The sequence below is a fragment of the Gymnoscopelus microlampas genome (assembly GCF_963454915.1).
Source record: "Gymnoscopelus microlampas genome assembly, chromosome: 23".
In the NCBI taxonomy this organism is placed as follows: domain Eukaryota; kingdom Metazoa; phylum Chordata; class Actinopteri; order Myctophiformes; family Myctophidae; genus Gymnoscopelus; species Gymnoscopelus microlampas.
The window spans coordinates 24,710,481-24,735,944 of record NC_139960.1 but is presented as its reverse complement, the minus strand read 5'-3'; the positions used below and the strand labels follow the sequence as shown (position 1 = coordinate 24,735,944).

The 25,464-nt window shown below is 42.1% G+C and overlaps 1 protein-coding gene across 2 annotated transcripts; it reads left to right on the top strand.

Annotated features, from left to right (window-relative positions):
- The first annotated feature begins 1,261 nt into the window (after positions 1-1,261).
- tbc1d30 (TBC1 domain family, member 30) lies at positions 1,262-24,319 on the top strand. Of its 2 annotated transcripts, XM_084049332.1 has the most exons (16): positions 1,262-1,703; positions 2,455-2,749; positions 4,980-5,144; positions 11,584-11,645; positions 12,337-12,402; positions 13,127-13,252; positions 14,262-14,447; positions 14,789-14,858; positions 15,109-15,207; positions 15,640-15,808; positions 16,550-16,655; positions 16,811-16,917; positions 17,847-17,986; positions 19,589-19,810; positions 20,404-20,469; positions 21,320-24,319. In XM_084049332.1, the coding sequence occupies exons 1-16, from the start codon at positions 1,491-1,493 to the stop codon at positions 22,483-22,485; spliced, it is 3,258 nt and encodes a 1,085-aa protein (XP_083905458.1). In that variant the 5' UTR covers positions 1,262-1,490; the 3' UTR covers positions 22,486-24,319. The 2 variants fall into 2 exon arrangements, with proteins under 2 accessions (XP_083905458.1, XP_083905459.1); XM_084049333.1 differs by lacking the exon at positions 20,404-20,469.
- Positions 24,320-25,464: the final 1,145 nt, after the last annotated feature.

The window sequence follows — 25,464 nt, the reverse complement described above, 5'->3', positions numbered from 1 at the left end:
ACAAACACCATACTATTCTGTAATAGAATAGAATAGAATTTCTATTCCAAACAGTTACCATTACATTATAACCAATGACATGGCAATGAGTTTTACATTTATTCATTTTGCATTACGGGGAAGAAATAATGTAATAACCCTCTCAGGCTGTGTAAAGTACAGTAACTAGCATGCTGTAGGCCTACTTTTCCCCCAAAGAGTTAGAATAAATTGCCTACAGTCATATACAAATAGGCCTATGTAAATGATACACACTTTTTTGGCGTAAAAAAAATAGGACATTTTGTCCAAACATGTTGGACAAAAATGTATGGTACATATCAGACTTAACTTTATCCTTCAACTTCTTGTTTATGCCCCAAAATGACTGGATATACAGGTTTTGTAGCAATTTGTAGCAATTGTAGACATATTAGACCTTAATTGTCGAATGTCTAAGCATGTTCTAATCATGTATTGGCTCTACACCGAGGTTCCCACTCTTCCTTGGTGCCCACCTACCAAATTGAACACTAGAGTTATGGGGGTCCTATTATAAATATAGGCCTATTTACCTATGGTGTAAAGTAATAGGCTAAGTAAGTAAGTACATGTTCTCAAGTACTGTATACTTCCCTACTTTTGAGGCATTTTTTACTTTACTGGAGTATTTCCTAACAGGCCTAATTCATTGTAATAGAGTATTTCTACATTGTGGTGTGGTATTGCTACTTTTACTTAAGTAAAATATCGGAGTAGCCTACTACTTCCACCACTGCCAATTACTTGCCAAAATAACGTGATCTGTCTATATCCTTGGTTCTCAAAGTGGGGTCCGGGGACCCCCAGGGGTCCGTGGGGGGGTACCAGGGGGTCCCCAGCAAAATGAGTTAATATAGCATCACAATCATTTAAACCACTTTAAGTATTATTTTATACTTTAGCTATTCAAAAATAGCAGATATACAGTCGTGGACATCATTTGTGCAAATCTTTAAATATATACATATATTTTTTAAAGCGAACATTTGTAACTGAAATATTTGCTTCTGGGGGGTCCCTGGAACAAAATATGTATATAAATATAATACATATCAGTTTGGGGGTCCTTGACATGAAAAAGTTTGACAAGCACTGGTCGTCTGGCGCCTGTTGATTGGTCAAGTCAGTACCTGTGCTGTGCACCTGTTGTTGCGCTGCACTGCCACTTCCAGAGGAAACTTTCAGCTGATGCCCTCCAACTTTCAAAGTGGGTTGGACTAATATCCAGCCTACAGGGGAGTAAGACAAGTGCCTGTAGGAACTTTGAGGAAGGAAACTAAAAGCAGTTGAACAGCTCTAACCTCCACTGGGAGTGGAATGCACCACCTACCCGGAACAATATCCTCTTTAATGCACTTAGTTTTTCTGTTGCTGGAGTGAAATGACAGCACCAGCGATCACTCAAAAACACAATAACAGGATCCGATCATGATGGGATTTGGCTCGTTTTAATACAGCCCAATAATAAAATGGCGTCGCAACAGGTAGAAGTTTTGGAAATCGACGTCGAGGAGGGTGACAACATGTGTTCCGACGACGAGAGCGGAGTGTTTGTCAACTCTGTCTCGGATGGTTTCAGTGCCTTTCAGCAGTGGAGCTCAGATCAGTCACCGAAGGACACATCATCATCCTCATCACCTCCGCCGATCAGCCACTGCCTGCAACAGGCAGTGGTGGAAAAGGTAATCAATTTGTTGTTTTAGTAAAAGTAAAAGTATCAATACTGCAATGTAGAAATACTCTCTTATAAGTAAAAGTCCGGAATAAAAAAATCCTGGAGTAAAAGTACAAAACTATTAGCATAAAAATGTACTTAAAAGTAGAGAGTACTCCTTATGCAGAATGTCCCATTTTCACAAGTTTTCAAATGTATACAAATCTTTTGAAAACAGCAGATCTGCAAGCTCACAATCCGTTGCATGGCAACACATTGTGAGCTTGTAGATTGGCTATTTTCAGAAATGTATATAGGGCTGAAGTGGTTAATGTGTGTTTCGTAATAATAATCTAAATCTACAAAGTAACTACTACTAGTAACTAAAGTTTTCAAACAATTGTAGTGGAGTAAAAAGTACAATATTTGCCTCTGAGATGTAGTGAAGTAGAGGTAAAAAGTACAGAAAATTGGGAAATATGAAAATACCTAATACGGATAATTCCTTTTAACAGGTCGTTCATGAAAATCCTTGCGGTCTTATTTCCAATGAGAACCTGTAAGCAATTAGGGGTTAAGAGTCTTGCTCAGGGACAAATTTCATTTCATCGACACAAATGCTGGCCTGGCCAGGAATCGAACCTGGGGCAACCAGGGCCTCTGGCTCCCTAGGCAGGCTCACTAACCACTCAGCTATGGCCGCCCCTCAACATTGTACTTAAGTACAGTACTTGAGTAAATGTACTTAGTTACTTTACATCACTGCTGCGTGCCAACAGGTCCCCAACGGGCATGACACCACCGCTGCCAGCATGATGTGTGGCACCGACGACATGGTGGACTCATGGGGACGGATGATGGCCCCGCGCCCTTCCATCGTGGACTGTCTGCTGGTGGAGCTGTATGACACCTACAGCGGCGGGGCCAGGAGGAGAGTGGACAGTCTGGACAGTTCCACCGAGGCGTCCAGCTCCGACGCCTTCCTGGGCCGCAGCAACACGGGCTCCAGCTTTCTGCAGGAGCTGCAGGAGAAGCACACCAGGAGACATCAGATGAACTACCTGGCCAAGAAAGGTGAAGTGTGCGTGCGTGTGTGTGTGTGTGTGTGTGTGTGTTCAATTGTTCCAAGGCATGTGTGTATCAGCTCAAAATGATTGTAGGTAGGTACTAGCCCAAGTAATTATACATTGGTATAGTGATCTATTCACTGTAATTAATTTCAAGCTATATAAGAACAACAGAGTGCTACATATTTGTGTCTAATGGCGGAATAATTACGTGCATTCTTGCTGTATCATTAATTATGTGTATGGACCATAGCTCCACACTTCTGCGTGTTGGGTTAGAATAGCTGTCTGTGGGGTCACCGGGTCATCAGGTCTAAGAAGACAAAACTATTTGAACAGTTTCACAAGCCAGACTGACAGTTGACCTTACAAGTAATTAGTTTACACACACACACACACACACACACACACACACACACACACACACACACACACACACACACACACACACACACACACACACACACAGGTTGTGTGTTGACGGGACAATTGCAGCCTCTCCCACTTTGCGGTGGGTGGCACGTTCTCATTCATTCCCATTGTTTTCTTCTGCACCTTTGGAATCCTCCTGTTAAATAAACCTATTGTGTAGACCTGTGTGTCTTCACTGTTTGCCCTCCTACTACACACACACACACACACACACACACACACACACACACACACACACACACTACAGTAGATTGACATTTTGGTTCAGGATGCAACGGTTTACTCCAAGTCAAACGACACATGATCAGAACAAGGGATGTTAACAATGAATCGGCTGTTAACAAGTGTTGATAAGAATTATATTTCCAATTAAACAATTGAATGCATGGGGAGGGGGGGCTTGTCTGTTTGGAGGTTGTCAAGCATATATACTCTATTAGTATATACTATACTCATATGAGTATAAGGTTTAAGTGGTTAAAATGTCACGCACACATGTGCGGCTCTCAGCTTTGTCAGATGTAAGAAGGGGGGGGGGGGCTCGAAGCAAAAACGTTTGTGAACCACAGGTAATCAAGCCATTGATGTCATCATGGTTCTGCTTCTGTTTCTTCAGCTTGGAAGTTTTTAACAGTTTTGTCTGGCCTTAGACTTATCTGTAGTTTGTTGTTTCCTGCCAGACATGGCGTCCCAATGTTGGGGATTATAGGCAAAATCTTTCCGAATTTTTTTGAACATTTTCCAAATGTTCAAAAATAGTGAGAATAGCAGATCTTCAAGCTCACAGCGCTTCATGTTGTGAGTTTTTAGATCTGTTATCCCTATTCGTCATATGACCAAGTATATAGGGTGGTTAAAGAAGGTTGTATTTACATTTTATTTGTCTTATTCCTTGTAATGATTGTGTACACAAGGAACTCTTTGACTGCAAAGTTTCCTTTGTCAGACATGTAATGGGGGTAAGGCAATGTAGATAAATACTCAGTGTTAAATTACCTCTGAGAATGTAAAAGTGGATTTGACTGTGGCATTGCACACCGTGGTTAATAGTTTTTGCTTGCCTGCAGTATGGGAAAGACTTAGGTCTGCCCTAGACACTTTGATTACAGACAGTGTCTGGAGTTGAGACAACAGGACCCTAACCCAAACCACACACAGTTAAATCATCTTTTTAACTCATACTCTCTCAGAGCTCTGTGTGTGTGTGTGTGTGTGTGTGTGTGTGTGTGTGTGTGTGTGTGTGTGTGTGGCAGGTATCTTCCTGGATATTTGCATGTGATTATCAAGTGAAGTGTCAGGCTGCATAATGCTTAACGTAGTCCATTGTGATGTAAGCAACACAGCTGTAGCTATTGAGATTAATAATGAGTTTTGGTGTGTGAAAGTCACCAGTGGCACGGCCATGGCTCTGGACACATCTAAATCTAACGCACCCATTATTCATTTTATTAGCTGCAGTTAGGTTGCTTATTTGCCTGCCTTTTTATTTTTTCTAAACTTTTTTAAAGATTTTGTTGGGGGGCTTTTTATGCCTTTACTTTAGAGAGGGATAGGGAAAGTAGGCTGATAGGAAATGGATAGAGGGATGGGGGGGGGTGACACGCAGCAACGGTTGTCGGGAACGGGAGTCGAGCCCGCGACACGCTGTCAGGCTGGCGTTGCAGCCTCTGGGTGCCTGGACCGTCACGCTACGGCCCAGGCCTCTGTTGTAGTTTTTAACCTTAACTGGAAAATAAACTTCATGCCGTTTAATGTCTAATGTGGTCTGTCTGTCTGTCTGGCTCTGTCAATCTGTACCTGTTTAGATCCAGAGGAGCTGCGTTCGATCATCCAGGAAGTTAAATATCGCACAGGCCTGCAGTCGGCCAAGCTTCTCCGCCAGCTGCGGAGACGTGACCGGCTTCACCACAAACTCCAGAAGAACTATGACATCATCACTGCGTGCCTTCAAGCCGTTTCGCAGAAACGACGTAAGGGGCTCTGTCTTGTGATCCAGCTACTTTTGGGATGTTTCTTAGCTAAACCAACAGGTTTGACAAGATTGTTCCAAAGGGATGTTTTGTCCATTTGTTTCTATTCACCAACCAACCAATTTGCTGCAAAGTTTTGATCAAATCCCTTGTTGCTAGACACGGTAAGGTCAATCAAAGAATGTTGGAGTACAGTAGCAGACTTTTTTCAGCTAAATCAGCTCAGCATCCTATAGTGCTTGGCGAGGTCATATGGTAGTTTCCCCCATTTGGATGACAATGTGTAGTACTGTTATTTTTAGATTTAAAGATTTTAAACATTTCTCACTTATTGTAAGTGACACACAGAATTAACTTAAGGCTTTTTAGTTATCAGATTATTCTCTATGCTCAAGGTTGTGAGACATGCAAAAGCCAGCGAGAGAAAGAGATGCTATCTCTCATTTTGTGAAGTCATTCTTGTCTAGCCATTGCTTTTTTGAATTCCATGGTCTCTTTTAGAATAGCATCTATAATAGCATTATCTCTGCCAGGCCAGTGAGGGACGGAGATTATGTTTTCGCCCCTGTTTGTGTGTGAGTCTGGAGCTGGCAAACAGCTGGACAGATCAGCGCCCAACCTTTTGTGCACATAGTAGTAGAGGGTAGCACAGGTCCGCACGGAACTGAAGACCCGAGCCAAGAACCGAGCCGGGTCGGGCCAAACTATTGACTTGTACGTCGGGCACAGGTCGGATCCATTTCAATTGCCACGGTTCTCGGTCGGTCCATTTGAAATGGATGGACCTGTGAGGATCCGACGACCAGCTCTTTTTATTATTATATTCATCTCTCTAACCTTTGGTTTTAAAATGAGACATGTGCGTTGTAATTACGCTCCCAAATCCATATCGTCTGCTCTTGCATATTGAATGGGCCACGTTTAACCGAAACGCAGCCAATTTCAAGCGCACTGACTGCACTGCTGCTGAACACTATGGAGTTTTTTTAGCGAGGTGAAACTCAAACAAAAGCCACCGGGAAGATGCAAGTTGGAACGTCATCTGTGTGGAGCATGTTTATCGATATTATTTGCAGGGACGGGCGGTATAAAGTCGGCGAAAATGTTCTCTGTCTGTCTGCAACACAGAGCAGAGCGCACGCCGCAGCTGAGGCTCGTCTGTGATTACTCTGTTGGGGCGGGGGAGCAGGAGGTGACTGACACATGGCTAATCTGAATATCACAGTTAGCATTAACTGAGCATCGGGTCCAGTACAGGTATTGAGACCGGGTCTGTTTCGGTTTGGGGCCCGTTTTTTTTTAACCGTGCTACCCTCTATCTACTGGAGTGCCAATACATTGATTGCAGTCGACCAATTGATCACAAAGGCTATGCAGGTACACATACAGTAGATTGCGTGTCTTTCAAAATCCTCCTCCCTATGGCATCTGCCACTTGAATAAAGGTGACTTGGTGGATTGACATAAAGAGCAGCCTGTCTTCTGTACTCATGGCTTCTGTAGGCAAACCCACAATGCAAACCTTTGTTCTCAAAACTAGTGCGCAAACCAACGTCAATAGCAATCTTTACTTTCAATACGTTCCATTCGAACGCTACCTTCGCTATTCCTAAGAAATGTGGAGAGACACTTTGGAACAGCACAGTTATGTGCGTTTTTATCAGGATGGTGTTCACAGATGTGACAACGAAAGAGGAACTATTAGTAATGTTACCAATGAAAGAACAAACTTACAATAAGCCAAGAAACACACTTTTTCACCAAATTTTTCAAATCTGCCTCATGGTGGTGCTATACCAGCCTGTGTTATGATTTGTTTGAACTCTTGAATGGTACTATATTTTCAGACATTTTACATTTTCTTTTTGTCACAACTCATTCAGACTTTGTCCAAATCTCTCATGTGATGGACATGTATTACAGAGTTTTGATTTTCCATACAGATTGGCTATAATTGGCTTCCAAGGTTTGCAGGAGGGGCCTATATGTAAAACAAAATGCCCCAAAACATAAATGCAGCGTTCTGAACCAAAATTTGATTAAAATATTTAATTCACACAAAAGCAATTTCTCTTAGACCCATAGCACCACAAATGCAACAAATGTCACTGTTTATTGTAGAGACATGATGTCATACAGTATAACACCATTCCCCCCCCCCGCAGCTTCTTCGGGTCCTGACGGCTGCAAACCATGACTTGCATAGTCCTGGGTAGGCCACCTGGCCTGGCGGAATTATGCCCTCTACGGAGTGCAATAACAATTAACAAGCCACATAAAATTGACTGTCACTGTCACACATTAATATTGAGTAAGGCCTACTACACAGATTCCGAGGTGATTTTAATAACCCAAACCTGCTACCCTCATAATCCATATCTGTTCATAAAACAATATTGCTTGCTATTGTATAATTTATGCTTACAGATATGGATGTACAATGTTCAATCACAGCTTAGTTTCCATTCAAATTGGATCTGTAAACCTCAAGATCATGTTAGTAGCTATAGATTTATGCTGAGATCTGCTAATTGTCTAATTGTCCTCCTTTGCAGCCATTTGGTTAGATTTTTTTAAACAAAGTTGCGTAGACTCACAAACCAAAATGGGCAGCAATGTATGTGTCTACTGGATGCCCCCCTAGTGACAATAATAGTAGCCTAAGTAAATATCCATGAGCCTAATTGCGCCTCTCCTCCAAAAATGGCCTTATCACTTACGTGGTGGAAAAGGTAATCAAATGTAAGTAAAATAATCAATACAACATTCTAAAAAAAATACTCTGTTACAAGTAAAAGTCTGTTATTTAAAATTCACTTGATATAAGTACAAAGGTTTTGGCATCAAATTATACTTAAAGTACCAAAAGTAGAAAGTACTCTTTATGCAGAATGTCCAGTTTCACAAGTTTTCAAACGTATAAAATGTATACAAATCTTTTGAAAATATATCTACAAGCTTGTAGATCGTTTTTGTAATAATAATCCAAATATATAACGTAATATAACTAGTGACTAAAGTTGTCAAGTAATTGTAGTGGAGTGAAAGTACAATATTTGACTCTGAGATGTAGTGGAGTAGAGGTATATTTACTCAAAATTGTACTTACAGTAATAGTAAGTAAATGTAAGCTACTTTACTTTACACCACTGATCACTTAACTGTTTGTTTTTTTTGGTTGATGCTTAAAATCCTGTCCCAAAAAGCCTTAGTGGCAAATATTCTTTAGTCAGTCTGAATGCATTGAGCAAGCTGAAAAATAATAAGTATTCCCATACTTGTTGCACAGCTCTCCTCTCCCAGCACCATGCATTACCTCATCCTCCTCTATCTCCTCCCCGCATCTCTCTCTCTCCATCCCACCGCCTCCATATGCACCCTGCCTCGTCATGACGTTCAGAACGGAGCTTTTGCATCAACAGCAGGGCAGCAGCCGCACCATCACCACCAGTGTGTTCTGCTCAGAGCAGGGAAACCGATTAAGGGAAACCGATTAGCTTTTTGACGCTCACTTCAGAATCATATTTAATCTATTAATCTAGAAGAGCGAGACGTTTAAATGTTGCTGCTTAATAAGAGAGCTGACGTTATTTTCCCATAAGATTGACGCGGCCATGCGGGGACTTGAAGAACGGAAGGCCTTATTTATTGTTTCTGGCAGCGTCGGAGGCGAAAGATTTGAGAGCTCTAGCTACACAATAATCAATTCAACTGAGTCATTTCCCACAGAGCTATAATTGGAGGAGGCTGGGGGGTTGTCGTGCAGCCTTTTGCACATACAGTGGTATAGAGGGAAGAAGAGGTAGCCTATATCGCCTGAAACAACATTGAGTAAGCGGTGTAGGAGAAACAACGTACGGTACCATTGATGGGACATGATCGAACAGACTGACCCAGTACTGTAGACTCTACAGTAGAGATCATGAGGCAGGAGAGGTTCGTCTCTGCGGGGAGGAGGTCGAGGAATAAGCACCGCGCACAGAGCTCGGGAGGGGTCGGTAACATCATCAGCAATGTGCTGAAGAAACGCAACGGCATCTCCAGGAGCGCACCCAGGCTGCTGTGCACGTTAGAGCCAGGTGCGTGCGCGTGTGTGGTTTGAATAGCCTGACTATTGTAGGCTACACTAGTATAGTTACTGTACTATTAGCCTAGGTAGATACTGTATGGAAGATGATGAGTTGTGATTTGTTCATTTGGTCTGTTTTCAGTTGAGAAACAGACCCGCCTCTTATAGAAAACGATTGATAGCCTAGGCTAGAATATTGAGTGAACGATTAGCTTAATTTTCGCTTCGTTAACGAATTAGTTTGAGTAGCCTAGGCTAGCTCTGGTCTATAGCGTTAGAAGTAGTTCTCCTTAACGCGATGGTACTTTCGAGCACACCCGCGGTAGCGCAGGCTGCGCAGCGTCGTCTTTAGTAAAAATAAAAAAATACACTTTCGCCACTCACCAAAACAAAGACGGTTTTAAGATGTTGAAAGCCTACTGTCCTTAGTGGAAACACTCGGAGCCGCTTACCTCACGTCTAAAATACACCTTTTGGCCTGAAAAGAAAATATTTCACCGGATGGAAAAATGTTTTAGTTACTCCACTGCGCCCTCTACAGATCTGGTCAATGGACATTTTCTATTGACAAGATCTGTAGGGGGCGCAGTGGAATAACTATTTCCCCCCCCATCCGGTGAAATATCTTGTCATCACTGACAGACTATTTTCTGGCATTGCAGTATTTCATAATGTTTCTAGCATTTCACAGGTTTCTGTAGGCCTATATTCTTGTCTGTAAAAGTCTTGGGTATATTTCGGTTCCCATGCATAAGTACTTTTTGTGATTTATATAGGCTATTGCATTAGTTCTACGACTTGAGTTGGAGCCATACCAAATCACGTTCTGTCATGGTTCGGGTCCATCGAGATGCAATAGGTTTGCATTTCTGATGCGAATAAATTCAAAATCGTATATTCCATATGCTAATTAAGTCTTGCTTTAGTCTGCGGTCGAATGACATTTAGATTTTCTAGCCCCCAGTCTATTCGTTGGGGCGCTGTCCATCTGATTGTGGTGCTGAAGAGCAGTGGTGGAAAAAGTACTCGCATGTTTTACTTAAGTAAAGTATCAATACTGCAATGTAGAAATACTCGTTACAAGTAAAAGTCCGGAATTCAAAATGTACTTGAGTAACAGTACCAAAGTATTGGTATAAAAATGTACTTAAAGTACCAAAAGTAGAAAGCAGGCCTACTCAATATGTAGAATGTCCCATTTCAAGTTTTCAAATGTCTCAAAATCTTTAGAGTGAATGCGAGGCATTGTGCGCTTGTAGTTAGGGCGGCTATTTTCAAATGACCGAAATGTAAATAGGGCTGAAGTGGTTAATGTATTTTTTGTAATAATTATCAAAATCTACAAAGTGACTAGTAACTAAAGTTTTCATATAATTGTAGTGGAGTAAAAAGTACAGTATATGCCTCTGAGATGTAGTGGAGTAGGCTAGGAGTAAAAGTACCGAAAATTGGAAATACTCCAGTAAAGTAAAAAATACCTCAAAATTGTACTTAAGTAGGCTACAGTACTTGAGTAAATGTACTTAGTTACTTTACACCACTGCAAACTAGCCAGTCTGATAAAAACCGGAACTATATGTTTGGTCATATTGAGCAGACTTTCCCTCTGGTCTGCAGCTGGTTGTAAATGTGATCTGTGGAAAAGGAAGTAGGAGGGCTTTGTAGGTAATCCTTTAGGATTCAGTAAACAGGCTCGGTGCTGCTGGGGGCAGAATGGCGCAGGACAAAGAGACAGAGACGGACTATGCAGGTGCTACTATTGTCTTTGATTGATTGATTGAATACTTTATTTATCAGTTTGCTAAAAAAGCACAGAAAAGTGCAACTTTCTATACAAAGGGATGCTAAAATAGGATTAAACCCAAGAAAGCGCTATGGCTTGTTTCCATCGGGGTCCATGTGTATTCAATTAATCGAAAAAGTAAAATTCTAGAGTAACTAGATTAGCAGTTTGTAAATCTATTCACTGTTGATGTGAAAGTGAGCTCAATCCACTAAAGACAACGACACCGACATGCAGAGAGTGGGAGAGAGAGAAAGAAATGGCCGCATGATCCCAGTGGTTTTTTTTTGTTTCGTTTTTTCCGTGTTTCCCTTTTTAAGTTTGGATCAAAAAGTCATTTCCGTTTGGGCGTTTAGTCTGTTTTATATCAAAATATTCAAAGAAGTTCTGCTGTGAGATGATAAGTGTGTAGGAACGAATATTTGACGCGATCAAATGCGAATTCAGGACCACATGGAAAAGGACAGCGACATCTGCTCAACAGCCACGGCCACAGGTCGTCTGGTGTTTGTTTGGCTTAATGAATGCATGGTGGGTATGATTTCAAGACCTTTCTCACTGTTCTCACATTTCTGTATGTTTTGCAGGAGTGGACACGAGGCTGAAGTTCACCATTGAACCCTCAGTGGGCAAGAATGGATTTCAACAGGTGAGATTTGTGGCTAAATAAAAAATACATCTGGCTTAGTTCGGGAATTGGTGGGCTTGCATTGGGCTCAAATGAAATCATCTTGTGTAAAAAATGTATTTAAAAAAAAAATGTATTTCAAAATTGTGTTGGCAGTTTTCAGACTGTGGCATTGCTTCTCTCTCACACACACACACACACACACACACACACACACACACACACACACACACACACACACACACACACACACACACACATACACACATACATACATACATACATACACATATATATATATATACACACACACACACACACACACACACACACACACACACACACACACACACACACACACACACACACACACACACACACACACACACACACACACACACACACACACACACAGGCTTACTACATTAAAAAAAAATGTATTTCAAAATTGTGTTGGCAGTTTTCAAACTGTGGCATTGCTTCTCTCTCTCACACACACACACACACACACACACACACACACACACACACACACACACACACACACACACACACACACACAGGCTTACTACATTTATTGTCTGTAGCCAAACATCTTTTTAAACTACCCAAACATGTTGTCATTGGATTTCGGAAGATTTTTTATTTAAAACCGGGATCATTGATTACTAAAAGTAACAAAATAAGGCTGTGTATTTTTGTATATCTACAGTGGAACGATGCTCTCAAGGCAGTGGCCAGGCTTGCAACTGGCATCCCAAAGGAATGGAGGAAGAGGGTAGGTCATCGCACAAACGGTGCATACAAACATATGTTTGAATGGGAAGGCTGTGGGTGGATCTATTGCTAATTGTTTATAGCTTTCCTCTGTTTATAGCTTTCCTCTTTTAGTAAACTGTATCTGTTACTCTTGGTACCTTTTTTATATGGCTAACATGGCACTCCTTTAAAGGTGCTATGGTCATAATTGCTTTATAAGCAATATAGTATGGAACCAGTGGTGGAAAAAGTAAAACAAAATTCACTTAAGTAAAAGTATCAATACTGCAATGTAGAAATACTCTGTTACAAGTAAAAGTCTGATAATCAAAATTTACTCGAGTAAAAGAACAAAAGTACAAAAGTGTTGGCATCAAAATATACTAAAGTACCAAAAGTAAAAGTACTCATTATGCAGAATATCCCTTTTACAAGGGATCATATGTATAAAATGTATTAAAATCTTTTGAAAATAGATCTACAAGCTCACAACCCGTTGAGCTTGTAGATCAGCTATTTTAAAATAGCCAAAGTTTAAATAGGACTGAAGTGGTTAATGTATGTTTTGTAATGATAATCAAAATGTACAAAATAACTAGTTATCAAATAATTGTAGTGGAGTAAAAGTATAAAAAATTGGAAATACTATTCCGTATTGAGTAAATGTAATTAGTTGCTTTCCACCACTGTATAGAACCTTTTAGAGCAGTCCTCATGTATCTCTTACCTTTCTCTTGCTCCAGGTATGGTTGACCTTAGCAGACCAATACCTCCACAGTATTTCTATAGACTGGGAGAAGACGCTTCGTTTTGCCTTTAATGAGCGCAGTAACCCGGACGATGACTCTCTGGGCATCCAGATCGTCAAGGTAACTAGAAGAATGCTGTTAATGTGAGTGGGTCAGATGGACACAGCAGGGGATGGGATGAGTTGTTATGTGTCGGGGGCAGGTCTCTCTCTCTTTGTGCTCAAGGCAGATGTTCTAAGTCAGCATTTGCTAGTGTAGAAGCCTCAATATTCCAGTAGTGTTCCACTGCATACAGCAGGCATACAAATTAATAAAAGTAAGCAATCTAATCTCATCTTTTATGAATTAGTGTTGACTGACTTTTGCTGCAAATCCACCAACAAACCTGTGTCTCTCAATTCAGGCTTCATTGGAAAGGCCCTACTTTTGGGTTATGAATGGTGTTGGGAAGGTAGCTTGGTTTTAGCACGAAGTGCAAAAACAAACCATAGACTCACAAACTAACAAACACAGACAGACCTAGGCAATAACATACCTCCGCGTCTGCCATCCCAGCCTGCCAGCGATAAATAGCGCTGCCCATAAGCATCTGCAAACAATGCACGGTCAGCTGAAACGATGGGTAAATGCGGGACAGCGTGCCTTAGATACTGTTTGCGTTAGTTGCATTTTAAAATGATGTCTGCATAAAGTGTCCGTGGATGTTTTTGTCCTAACAGCCTAAGTAAACTACAGTGTCCAGTGCAGGATGTTTACTTTGCATTGTGCGTCCGAATGGTGTGAGCCTCCATCATGGAAAACCTCACATGATCACATCTCTTTTCTGCTGCGCATGGAAAACCTATTTTCTGCTCCGTCATGGAAAACCTCACATGATCACATCACTTTTCTGCTGCTCAGTGACTCGGAACATCTGCTCAGTGACACAGAGATTCAACCGAATAATGTTTGGGAGATAGAGAGCACACAAAAGAAGAGGGCGCACAAAAGAAGTTCCCTCTTTCCCTCTATGATGCTTTGTCCTGAATTTGATTCCAGAATAAAAGGAGATTAAACTGCTTCTCTCGTGCTTAATAGAAACCACATTTCATCTGACAACTGTGATGTTGCATTGCCCTTACCCCCACAGGACCTGCACAGGACAGGCTGTAGTTCCTACTGTGGCCAGGAGGGGGAGCAGGATAGGGTGGTGCTTAAAAGAGTGCTATTGGCCTACGCTCGCTGGAATAAAACTGTAGGCTACTGCCAAGGATTCAACGTACTGGCTGCACTCATCCTGGAAGTGACAGAGGGCAATGAGAGTGATGCACTGAAAGTAGGTGCACAGACACATTGTAATACATTTTAATACAGCAGTACTTTGTGGGCACTAATTTCCCAGAACAGAGCAAATTCTATACCCTCATTTTGTTTTATTTGTGCAAAACGTTTTAAAAACACTGCTGTAAGCTACACTGTAGAGTCTGCATTTATTTTGGAAAATATGCAGTCATGAAATAACACTGCAGGTTATCATAAGGGTTTTGATGTATAGTAACTTTGATGTACATATAAACTAATGAGAGATACTGAGATGGATTTATTTCTTGCTTACTGTATTCAAAGTGAACAGATCATTTCTCAGAGCACCAGCTGAAGTCTGTCTCCTCTATACAGGTGATGATCTATCTGATTGACAAGGTGTTGCCAGAGAGTTATTTTGCCAACAACTTGCGGGCCTTGTCAGGTAAACGCACGCACGCACGCACGCACACACACACACACACACACACACACACACACACACACACACACACACACACACACACACACACACACACACACACACACACACACACACACACACACACACACGCAAACCAACACTTCATTTGTCAACTTGGAATGTGTAACAATGTGATACCTACCCCATCTCCTTTCCCACTTCATGACTCTTTCTTTCTTTCTGGCTTTTGTTCTTTCTTTCTTGCGTGCAGTGGACATGGCAGTGTTCAGAGATCTCCTACGTCTGAAGCTGCCCAGACTGTCCCAGCACCTCCACCACCTGCAGAAGGCTGCCAACAAAGAGGCTGGAGGTGTGTGTGTGGGTGTGGCTGTGGATTGGAGAGGATTTGTTTTGTTAGTATTGTTGGGAAACTGGTTTACTTACTGGTGTTGCTTACTAGTTAGGGAAATTACATTGTTTTGATCCATTTACTGGCTTGCCTTCATGCCTTTTCTTAACCATTTAATTAGTGGTTTAGAACAGTGGTTCTCAAAAATAGCAGATCTACAAGCTCATTTATTTAACACAAATCTTCTCTTCTGTTTGGGGGGTCCCTGGCAAAAAAAAACATTTTCAGATGGGTGGGTCTGCGGCCAAATACATATCTTTTTGGGGGTCCTTAGCACAAAAAAGTTCGATAACTACTGATTTAGAAGGCATTTTGTAGAATCTTAATGGGTTTAATGTAGTTTGAAACAAGAATATTTTCAAAATATAAAATGTCTTTCTTTCTTTCTTTCAGGCAACTACGAGCCTCCTCTGACCAACGTCTTCACTATGCAGTGGTTTCTGACCATGTTCGCCACCTGCCTGCCCTCTTCAACCGTGCTGAAGATCTGGGACTCTGTGTTCTTTGAGGGCTCTGAGGTCCTACTCAGGGTGGCCCTCGCTATCTGGGAGAGACTGGGAGAGTGAGTATCACCTTGTGTCTACGCTAGATTTGACTGACACTAAACGTGTTCTTGAGAGGGCAGTTTTCAGGAAATGGAAAGAAGAACCTGTGTGAATGACCAAAATAGTACAAGCTCACAACATGTCGCAATGCAACATGTTTTTCAGGCCAAGGACCCCCTAGCTGAGAGAGAGAGAGATGAAGCAGGGACCCCCACTACATATTGTATAACATTGTGTTGCAGATTAAATCTTTTCACAGATTTCATAGATACTGGATTCATGTTTTCAGATGGTTAACCCTCAATATTTAGTGAACTTGACCGTTGGCTCTGTACTTGGTCTGCTCTTTTCCCCTCTACACCGAAAATAGCCGATCTACAAGCTCACAACGGCTCGCAGCGCGAGGCGTTGTGAGCTTGCAGATCTGCTATTTTCGGCTGATCCCCACCTGATCCCCACCACACAAAGATTTGGCGGACCCCCTGTAGTAACTCTGAGGACCCCCTGTTGAAGATCCCTGGCCTATTTTCACTACTTACTGTATGCACAACACTGTCATACAACGCCGTCATATGTATAACATAGGGCATCAACTTATGAAAAAACAAAAAAGATGAAATACTGAGATCCAAGCTTTCTGCCTGACAGAGACCATAACTTATTGTAAATATATTTTTGTCTCACTATAACATGTTTTTATCTTGTTCTCAATTTTCTCTCTCACTCTTGTTTGCTCTCACACTCGTGTGTGTCTCTAGGAGGATAGAGTACTGTCAGACAGCGGATGAGTTCTACAGCACAATGGGATGTCTCACTCAGGAGATGCTGGAACACAGCCTTATCAATCCCACTGATCTCATGCAGGTAGAGTACACACACACACACACACACACAATTCGCTAACCATAAAAAAATCTGCACTCACAAACGTGCACTTTTTACATGCCAATCACATTCTAGAACAGACTAAATCTTAACTTGCATACAAGCAGTAACCTCTCCTCTCCTGCCCACATCAGGAGGTGTATTCTATGGCGGTGTTCCCCTTCCCCCAGCTGGCTGAGTTGAGGGAGAAGTACACGTACAACATCACACCCTTCCCTACCTCAGTCAAATCCAACGGAAGGTTGGTGTTATGGGAAGGTTTTATTCTGATAGTATTCTTGTATTACAGAATAATTGTTAGGGGCAGAAGAAGTGAGACTAATTGCTTTTGTTGCTGAACAAAATACAAATTCAATGACAATAATATTATTTTTTATAGTTTTAAGTTATTTTGTATATATTTTGTATATACGTTTTGAGGTGAAAACACTGGTAGTTTTATTAAATGACAGGATTAGGTCAAGACGGTGGGTTTCTAAGGACCACTAATGGCAAGAATACCTGCTTTTAGGTGTACTGTTTTGCTCATCTACACTGCAAGACAAAAGTCATTGATAGCACCACTGTAATGCCGCTTCCAACAAAATGCAAATTCATATGCTAATGTAGTCTTATCTAAAGCTTAAGCTACTATGTATATTGGGGGTGTAAGCATACAGTAAAGTCAGAGCATACACCGCATGAATGAAATGGGCCCTTTCAACAATTGTGTTCAGATGCATTATTTTAGATTGCTTTTAGAAATCTTCTGTGGAAAGGAAACTACATTGCATGTAATGAACTAAAAAATATTAGGGTGAAAGAAGTTAAACCACAATGAATACACAAATGACCAATCAGAAGCAATGACCACTGTCGGGTGAAAATCTTGCATGTCCAAAACCATTACTTTTCAGGATATGGAAAAAACAAACTTGTGTTCCCAATGGATACAATGTAGTTATTATTTGGTCACAAGCTCTTGTTAATACTTTTCATTGGTTAAATAGTGATAAAACCCACAGACGGACATAACCACTTTCACTTTAAAAGATTCTCGGAATTGAAATATGGAGATTTACAAGGCTTCTGCCCAACAGCAATGATACGTTTTACATACATGTGATGAAGATAAAGATGTTACTGTGGTCATTGAGTAACTGAGTGATGATGATGATGGTGTTGTTCCAGTGGTGGCCTGGGCAGCTGGGAAAGTGATGATGATGCTGACATGGATGATGAAGATGCCGTGGTGACAGCCCTCGGGTGTCTGGGGCCCTTAGGGGGTCTGCTGGCCCCCGAGCTGCAGAGATACCAGAGACACCTCAAAGGTCAGTGTACACTATGTGCACAAACACACACATAGTCTCACGTAGCCAGATGATTGAGGATCTACCACTACGCCTGGTGCGATCTATAACAAAACAATGAGAAGATGAAAAAATAATTATGACCGCACTGCAGGGCCAATACAGAGACTTGAGGATGGTCCTTCATATTGGGATGGTGATATGATGGGTTTCCAAAGCAGTGGGTGCAGCTTTGTTAGCAGCCGTTTTCTCCACTGTTCTAGGCTCTACATTGAATTTAGAATGACCAAATACCTCCTTATTGATACATGCTCACAATTTGTGAGTGTGTAGATCAGACATTTTAGCATCTTGCATTTTTGCATTATTATTTCTTTAAAATCAGGAAAAGATAACGCATATAAAGAGTTCCAAAACCCCAGACGAAGATATCCAAAACCCCAGACGATATCTAGTCTCATATCATTATAGATATAAATCTATATATTGCCCAGACATAGGTTCAATCCCAACAACAGACAGCTCTGGGCCAGCACTTCAAATATTGAGTCAAAACTGTTACTCTGGATGTGGCATTCCTGATGTGGGTGTGTCAGCATTATTCTGCTGACAATAATGTCAGTTTGCCTCATTACAGTCATATCTAAATGTCAAATTATTACAGCCCTTTATTTGGGAATAAGTCTTTATACTTGGACTGGATAGGACACACATCCAGGGAAGGAATGGCTGAATGACATGTTATAAAAGTCAGTGTTCTTGTTGGGTTGTGCCTTTTCAATAGGTCTACCTTTTCAGTATGCCAGGTGTACTGAGTCATTAATGGTTTTGCCTTGTAACTAGTGGCCAATGTGTCTTTACTACGTACATTTGCATTCACTATGGCTGACTTCAGAAAGCAGTGTGTTAGTGACTATTGTAAAGTCTACTTGGCAAGATAGGATTTTGTAGTTGTGGGTTAATTGTCAGAGGTTGAATGTGGGCCTAGTGGAAATCATGAAACGGCAGCAAAGTGTTCTAGATGTTCTAATGCCCCAGATATTTGAGTTCCTGCCCTGATTCTGTCCTGTCTGGCCCAGTAAGTACACTGTGTCTCTGTTGTGTTTCCTCTAGACAAATCCCCACTTCCTTCTTCAACAATCTCTTCCTGACAAACGGGGAAAGAGCCAATCAGGCCAAGACATTGGCTAAAAACATAGTCAGTGTTCTGACACACTTGTCATCAGGCTCTGGCAAGGAGCAACTCATTTCTAAACTTTCAAATGATTGGTTGATTGATTTATTTTTATGATTTAATCAATTAATTTAATAGTATAGTCATCCTTGAAAAGGGCAACATTGCTCAGACATTTGTTACAAATATCAATATATTTAGAGGCCCCTTGTACTGTATTCACAACGATCGTACAACATCTCTATTCTGAGCATGTCATAATATAGCAGATCTACAAGCTCACAACGCCTAACAACGGTTGAAATGAAAAAGGTTGACAACCACTGGTTTAGAGTAAAACCATAGACCCACTTGAGTTTCATCATGATGTGGCATTCTGATTAACGGGTGCAGCCAGCAGGATGACCCTAAGCCTCTCTCCATTGTTTCCCTTGTTTTTCTTCCTGCAGACCAGCGTGGTGAACAGGGCAACATGGCGGAGTTGAGCCCAGGAGCGGTGGGTGCTGGGGGAGGGCTTGGGGGAGTGGGTGGGGGTAGGGCGGAGCACCAAGCGGCCATCAACAGCATGATGATGGAGAGGATGAGCACGGACATAAATGCCCTGAAAAAGCAGTACGTCCGCATCAAGAGACGGCAGCAGCAACAGGCTATGCAGCTTTACATACGCACGGGTAAGGATATGAAGCAAGGACACGCATGCAGACGCGCGCGCACACACACACACACACACACACACACACACACACACACACACACACACACACACACACACACACACACACACACACACACACACACACACACACACACACACACACACACACACACACACACACACACACACACACACACTTATTTTATCATCATTGGCTATTTAACCAATATGTATGGTAGGTAGAGTATATTAATACAATATAACTAGCACAGCTGCAGTGGTTGGAGGTGGTCTCCATACTCTTCCATTGAAACCTTCTGGTTGACAATGTCAAAGTTATTTGAAGCAGATGGCGCATACATTTTAAACATTAGATGCGCTGTCATCTTTATTGGAGTTTGGACGTTGATGCAATTACCTCTCCATCGAGAGAGAGAGACAACGGACATAGAGTAAAACGTATGGATTGCAGCTTTAAGTAAACGGAGCATTGGTTTGTATTGGATTTGTCCCTGTCATTTTGTTTTCCCCTCAGAGACGCATACACACTTGTGCATGCACGCACTCATAACAAAGACACATGTGTGACTGTTGGTATGTGACTCTTAGGATCTGAACTTGGATTGACCACAACCTCACGGGTTTCTCAGGACCCCTCCACCAAAACTAACAATGGTACCGCCAACCGCAGCAATAACCACACTGGGGCCGAACCAATCACAAAAGGGGGAGGGGTGTGTTTTTTGGACTGATGTGACGTGTCCGTTATTGATTTATTGGTGTTTGAATGAATGCAATCATAGTGTTTTCACAAGTTAATGACTACAGGTGTTTTTAAAATAGATACGTTCATATTATTGATTGCTCTACCTTGCATAAATAGCAACTCCAATCTCTAAGTTATATAAAAAGGAATTCTGGCAAATTAATACAATATTTATTTTAATTCTATGCTGATCTCGCTGTGTTGCCCAAAGCATTGTGCTTGAACAAACCGAAGAAGAAAAAAAATATAGCTTTATTTAGAAAGTGAAAGCAGCTTGTTTATTTATATACCGGGAATTGGCTTACATTAAAAAAAACAAAATAATACTAAATATATAAATAATAAAACAAAACAAAAATTCAAATACAGAGATGTTGTTATGGATGCTACAGCCTTACATTATAAGTGGTGATGGTTATGAAGCCTAGCTAGGGTAAGTGGTGATGGTTATGAAGCCTAGTGGGTGTAAGTGGTGATGCTTATTGAGCCTAGCTAGTGTAAGTGGTGATGGTTATGGAGCCGAGCTAGTGTAAGTGGTGATGGTTATGAAGCATAGCTAGGGTAAGTGGTGATGGTTATGAAGCCTAGTGGGTGTAAGTGGTGATGGTTATGGAGCCGAGCTAGTGTAAGTGGTGATGGTTATGGAGCCTAGCTAGTGTAAGTGGTGATGGTTTTGGGGGCGACACACATGCGATGCGATGTGTCACAAGTGTGTGTGCCTTGTCTCTCACCGTTTCATTCTACCGTTGTCTCCTCCAGATAAATGTCCTGCCACCAGTGTCCTGCCCTCTCAGCTCAACCCCTCCACTCCAGTGGTCAACCACCTTCTCCTCGGCCGGATGCCACGTGGGGGCCCCCGGGGCTGCAAGCTCCCTGGGGCCCGCCCCGCCCCTCTGCCCCAGTCCCCTGCCTCCCCGGCCAGGCACCGCTCCCACGGCTCTGTAGGTGACGTGGCCTCCCCCTGGCGCACGCACGTTCGCGTCCAGCGCAGGAACCTGGCACGGGCCCGTGCGCACCTGGGCCTCGACGATTCCGAGGAGAGGGAAGAGGAAGAGGAGGGAGGTGGAGGAGAGAAGGAGGGAATAGAGAGAAGAGAGGACGGAGGAGGAGAAGGAGAAGAGAGGAGGAGCGAGGAGGAAAGCGATGGAGAAGCTGACGAAAAGACGAGTGAATCCCCTGTGTGTCCTCCTCCAGACCCTGTGGACGACGCGGATGTGAGCGAGATGAAGGGCATCATGGGAGAGGTGGAGGAGCAACTGGCCTCCTTAGAGCTGGAGGCGGCTGAAGCCGCCGCGAAGCCAAACCCGGACGCACGACCCAGCGCCACCGACTCCACGCCCACCACGCCGCCACTGGAATGCCACCCAGAGGCTAAATGTGAAGCAGCTGTTCCCATTCTTCCCCCCCCGCCGCCAACACGCCATCGGAGAGAGTCCGACTGTTCAAGTTCTGGCTCCGTCGCTCGTCCTCCTCGCCGATCCACCTCCCCGCTACCTGAGTCCCTCCTCCATCACCCTGCCTCTCCCATCCCCTCGTCTGACCCCGCCTTTAACCCCAAACCCCACCTCCCCTCCTCGCCTTCAGCCCCGAACATCTCCTCCCCGCTCTCTCCCTCCACCTCGCCACCCTCCTCCTTTCATATGACCTCCTCCCCCTCCACTCCCTCGTTCTCCTCTCTCCCCTCGTCCTCCGGGCCTCACGTCCCCCTGCCCTCCTCCCCGTCCACCCCCGCCCTCTCCTCCTCCGCTACCAAGCAGGCTGCCGCCTTCTCGCCGTTCCCTTCGGTCAAGCAGCCCAGGAAGTCGGCGGCGGCCAGGAACCTGGGACTGTACGGCCCCACGTCCCGAACGCCCACCGTCCACTTCCCGCAGCTCAACCTCAACCTCAACCGCAGTGTCACTACCACCACCACCAGGAGGCGATGAGGAACTCCCCATGTCAGTTACTGAGCCACGCGGTGTAGTCGTAGGACACGCATGGTTGTTGTGTGGTGTGTTGTTCTAGAGTGCCACCATGTTGCCTGCCCTGCCACAAAAACACAACAAATGTTAGTTCTTATACTTTGTGCCACAGTTCCCACATGAGTTGCACCCCCCTCTCCTTGAAGACTGCGTGACCTTGTATGATCTATGATATTAGGTGCAATGTCATTTGCTCAATGTTGGGTCACAACTTAATGACATGATACAATGTACACAGTACAATTCTCAGTCTTTATTTAATTCTGAGAATGTAAAAATTTACTTAAATGATGTCAGTGAGGATTTTACAGTACACGAGACTCAAACACTGGTAAATGGGAATATTATAAGAAACCATTTTTAACTCTTTAAAGCAGCCTATTGCAGACCCCCTTTGGCTCTAATAGAGAAACATCCAGAACATAAAGGCTCTTTTGATGAGTATAGATACATTTCTATTGGACCCAGGTTTGAAATAGTCTCCTAGACAGGTGTTGGATAAGGACAAAAAGCCATCAATAAGATTGTGGTGCCAAGATGTTCAAAACCTACTGAAGAAACTGGCCATAAGGACTTCTGTCAATGGAATTATTTTGACCCATTAGCATCCTTGAAATCTCCCCTGTATCTGAAAGAAAACCTCTTAAAGTCACTGTTCTATTGAAGCACTTGTCCGGTTTAAGGACTTAAGGTCTGTGTAGTGTATGTACTGTTTAATCCTAAGTGGTCTGCTTATCTGTCTGCCTGTCTGTGTGTCTGTCTCAAGTATTGAACACACAAGGAATGTAATGTACTGGCCAGTAATTTAAGATGCTGTAAATAGAACTAATCTGAGAGCAGCTCAACCGTCAAGCCATAGTGCTTTGTGTGTATGGGCCCTGAAATATAAATGCATAATATATAAACTACATTAATTTATTATCCCAGTGCTAAAAGAAAAATGAAAGAAATGATCATGATGTACAGAGCCATAGAGTTGTAGAGCAGAATTATGGAACCATCATTCCACTGGGATCGAATTTGGCCAATTTGGTCTTGCCTCAAGACTCCCAGCTGGTATTGAGACTACAGTAAATCACCAGGTGTCCGTGTCCCTGTTCACAATATTGTTTTATTTCCATGTCAACACAATCTTCATGCCCTATGGCAAGCATTTGCCACTTAGTGGCCAAATGACTACTCAAAGCACAGTGATGACCACCACATCACTAAACATCAATTTGATTATGCATAATATTGGTCTGTATCTGTATCTGTATTTCAACCTGGTGTCCCTATTTTGGGCATGTCATTAAAGGTAAAGATTTTCAAAAAGTTTCAAAACTTAAATAGCGGAGATGGCTAATCTACAAACTCACAACACATTGCATCATGACACCTTGTGAGCTTCTAGATGGGCCATGGTTAAGCATTGCTGCTGGTTCTTAACGTGTACATTAATAATGAACTCTCCCGAGCTGCAGTGCTACTGTATGACAGCTTTGTGAGAAAACACAGTGTCTGTTATTTATCACTAACCATATCGTATAATTGATGTCAGACAATATTTGTCAATCCAACAACTGAACATCATAAAACCTCTGGTGTTTTCTAAGACGCACATAAAATATGTTACAAATTTGTTCAGTTTAAAGCACCTACAAAGCTGGCAAGTACTGTACAGTATGTGTGTCTGTGAATGACTCCACATTAATATGTTTGGATAAAGAAGTCATGTTAGACCAAATTATTCTTGGTTAACCTGGAATGATGGCACAACGGCACTCTAAATAAAATAACCTTGAGGAAAACAAGATAACTGTCTCATTTGCATGTTCTTTGTGTATAGAATGACATGTTATTTTGTTTTAATGGTATTCTCTGCCTTTGTATCTTTCAAATTCTAGTCATGGCTTTACATTTTCTCTGTCTACTGAATAGTATAGGATGGGACACAATCAAGGCCTATAAAGTATTGAAAACTGAAAGCACTTGATGTTTTTTGTGGCAAAATCGCTGACTACCGTGCATCATCTTAACACACAAACACACTTGTTTGTATTGCTAACATGTGAGTACATAAGCATTTTACAGAGAAAAGGAACCCAAAGTACAGAAGAAGTTTCAACAGTGACAAATAAAAGGGGAGCATCTCAAATGCAATGGTATCATTTTCAGATGTCATATATTTTGTGTGTGTGTGTTAAAACTTCACAGTCATGAGATTAGCAGTTATTGCTACCACGTGAAGTTATGGAATAAAAAAATAAACCTTGTTTATTCCTCTGATAGGCCTACATACAGTGTTAAACTACTCATTTATTCTCTTACAGTTGTATGGAAAATGAGAGCATCTGTGCAGGTGTTGAAATGCAAGTCATTATCAAACTAACCACTAGATGGTGGTATAAGGCTTTGAATTAAAAGGTATTATTCAGGCTCATCATCTGTGTTTATGGAGCAAAAAGTGAGAAAGTGCAAACATCAGGTTGAAGTTCATCCATGACCGTAGTAACTGACGACCGTCATGTGATCCATCGCTAGAAAGCCTTTGTTTTCATTCTTATGAGACCGCATGGCTCATTTGAATGCACGTCAATACATGAAATGGCGGAAAGTAACTGAGTAGATTTACTCAAGTAGCCTACTTTGCTTAAGTTACATTTTTGAGGTATTTTTAATACTTTATTGGAGTTTTTCCAATTTTCAGTACTTTTACTTCTACTCCACTACATCTCAGAGGCAAATATTGTAGGCCTACTTTTACTCCACTACAATTATTTGAAAACTTTAGTTACTAGTTACTAGATTTGGATTATTATTACAGAACATACATTAACCACTTCAGCCCTATATACATTTCAGCCATTTGAAAATAGCAGATCTACAAGCTCACAATGAGCTTGTAGAGCTTGTAAAGTTTGAGTATTTTTCCACCACTGATTGAATGCAAGTAACTTGGAT

What these genes read in the sequence shown, in the direction of transcription:
- tbc1d30 (XM_084049332.1), top strand. Translation starts at nt 1,491, where the DNA reads ATGGCGTCGCAACAGGTAGAAGTTTTGGAAATCGACGTCGAGGAGGGT. An exon ending in GCAAGAATGGATTTCAACAG is followed by an intron (nt 11,646 to 12,336) that starts GTGAGATTTGTG and finishes GTATATCTACAG; the next exon opens with TGGAACGATGCTCTCAAGGC. An exon ending in TCAGTCAAATCCAACGGAAG is followed by an intron (nt 16,918 to 17,846) that starts GTTGGTGTTATG and finishes GTGTTGTTCCAG; the next exon opens with TGGTGGCCTGGGCAGCTGGG.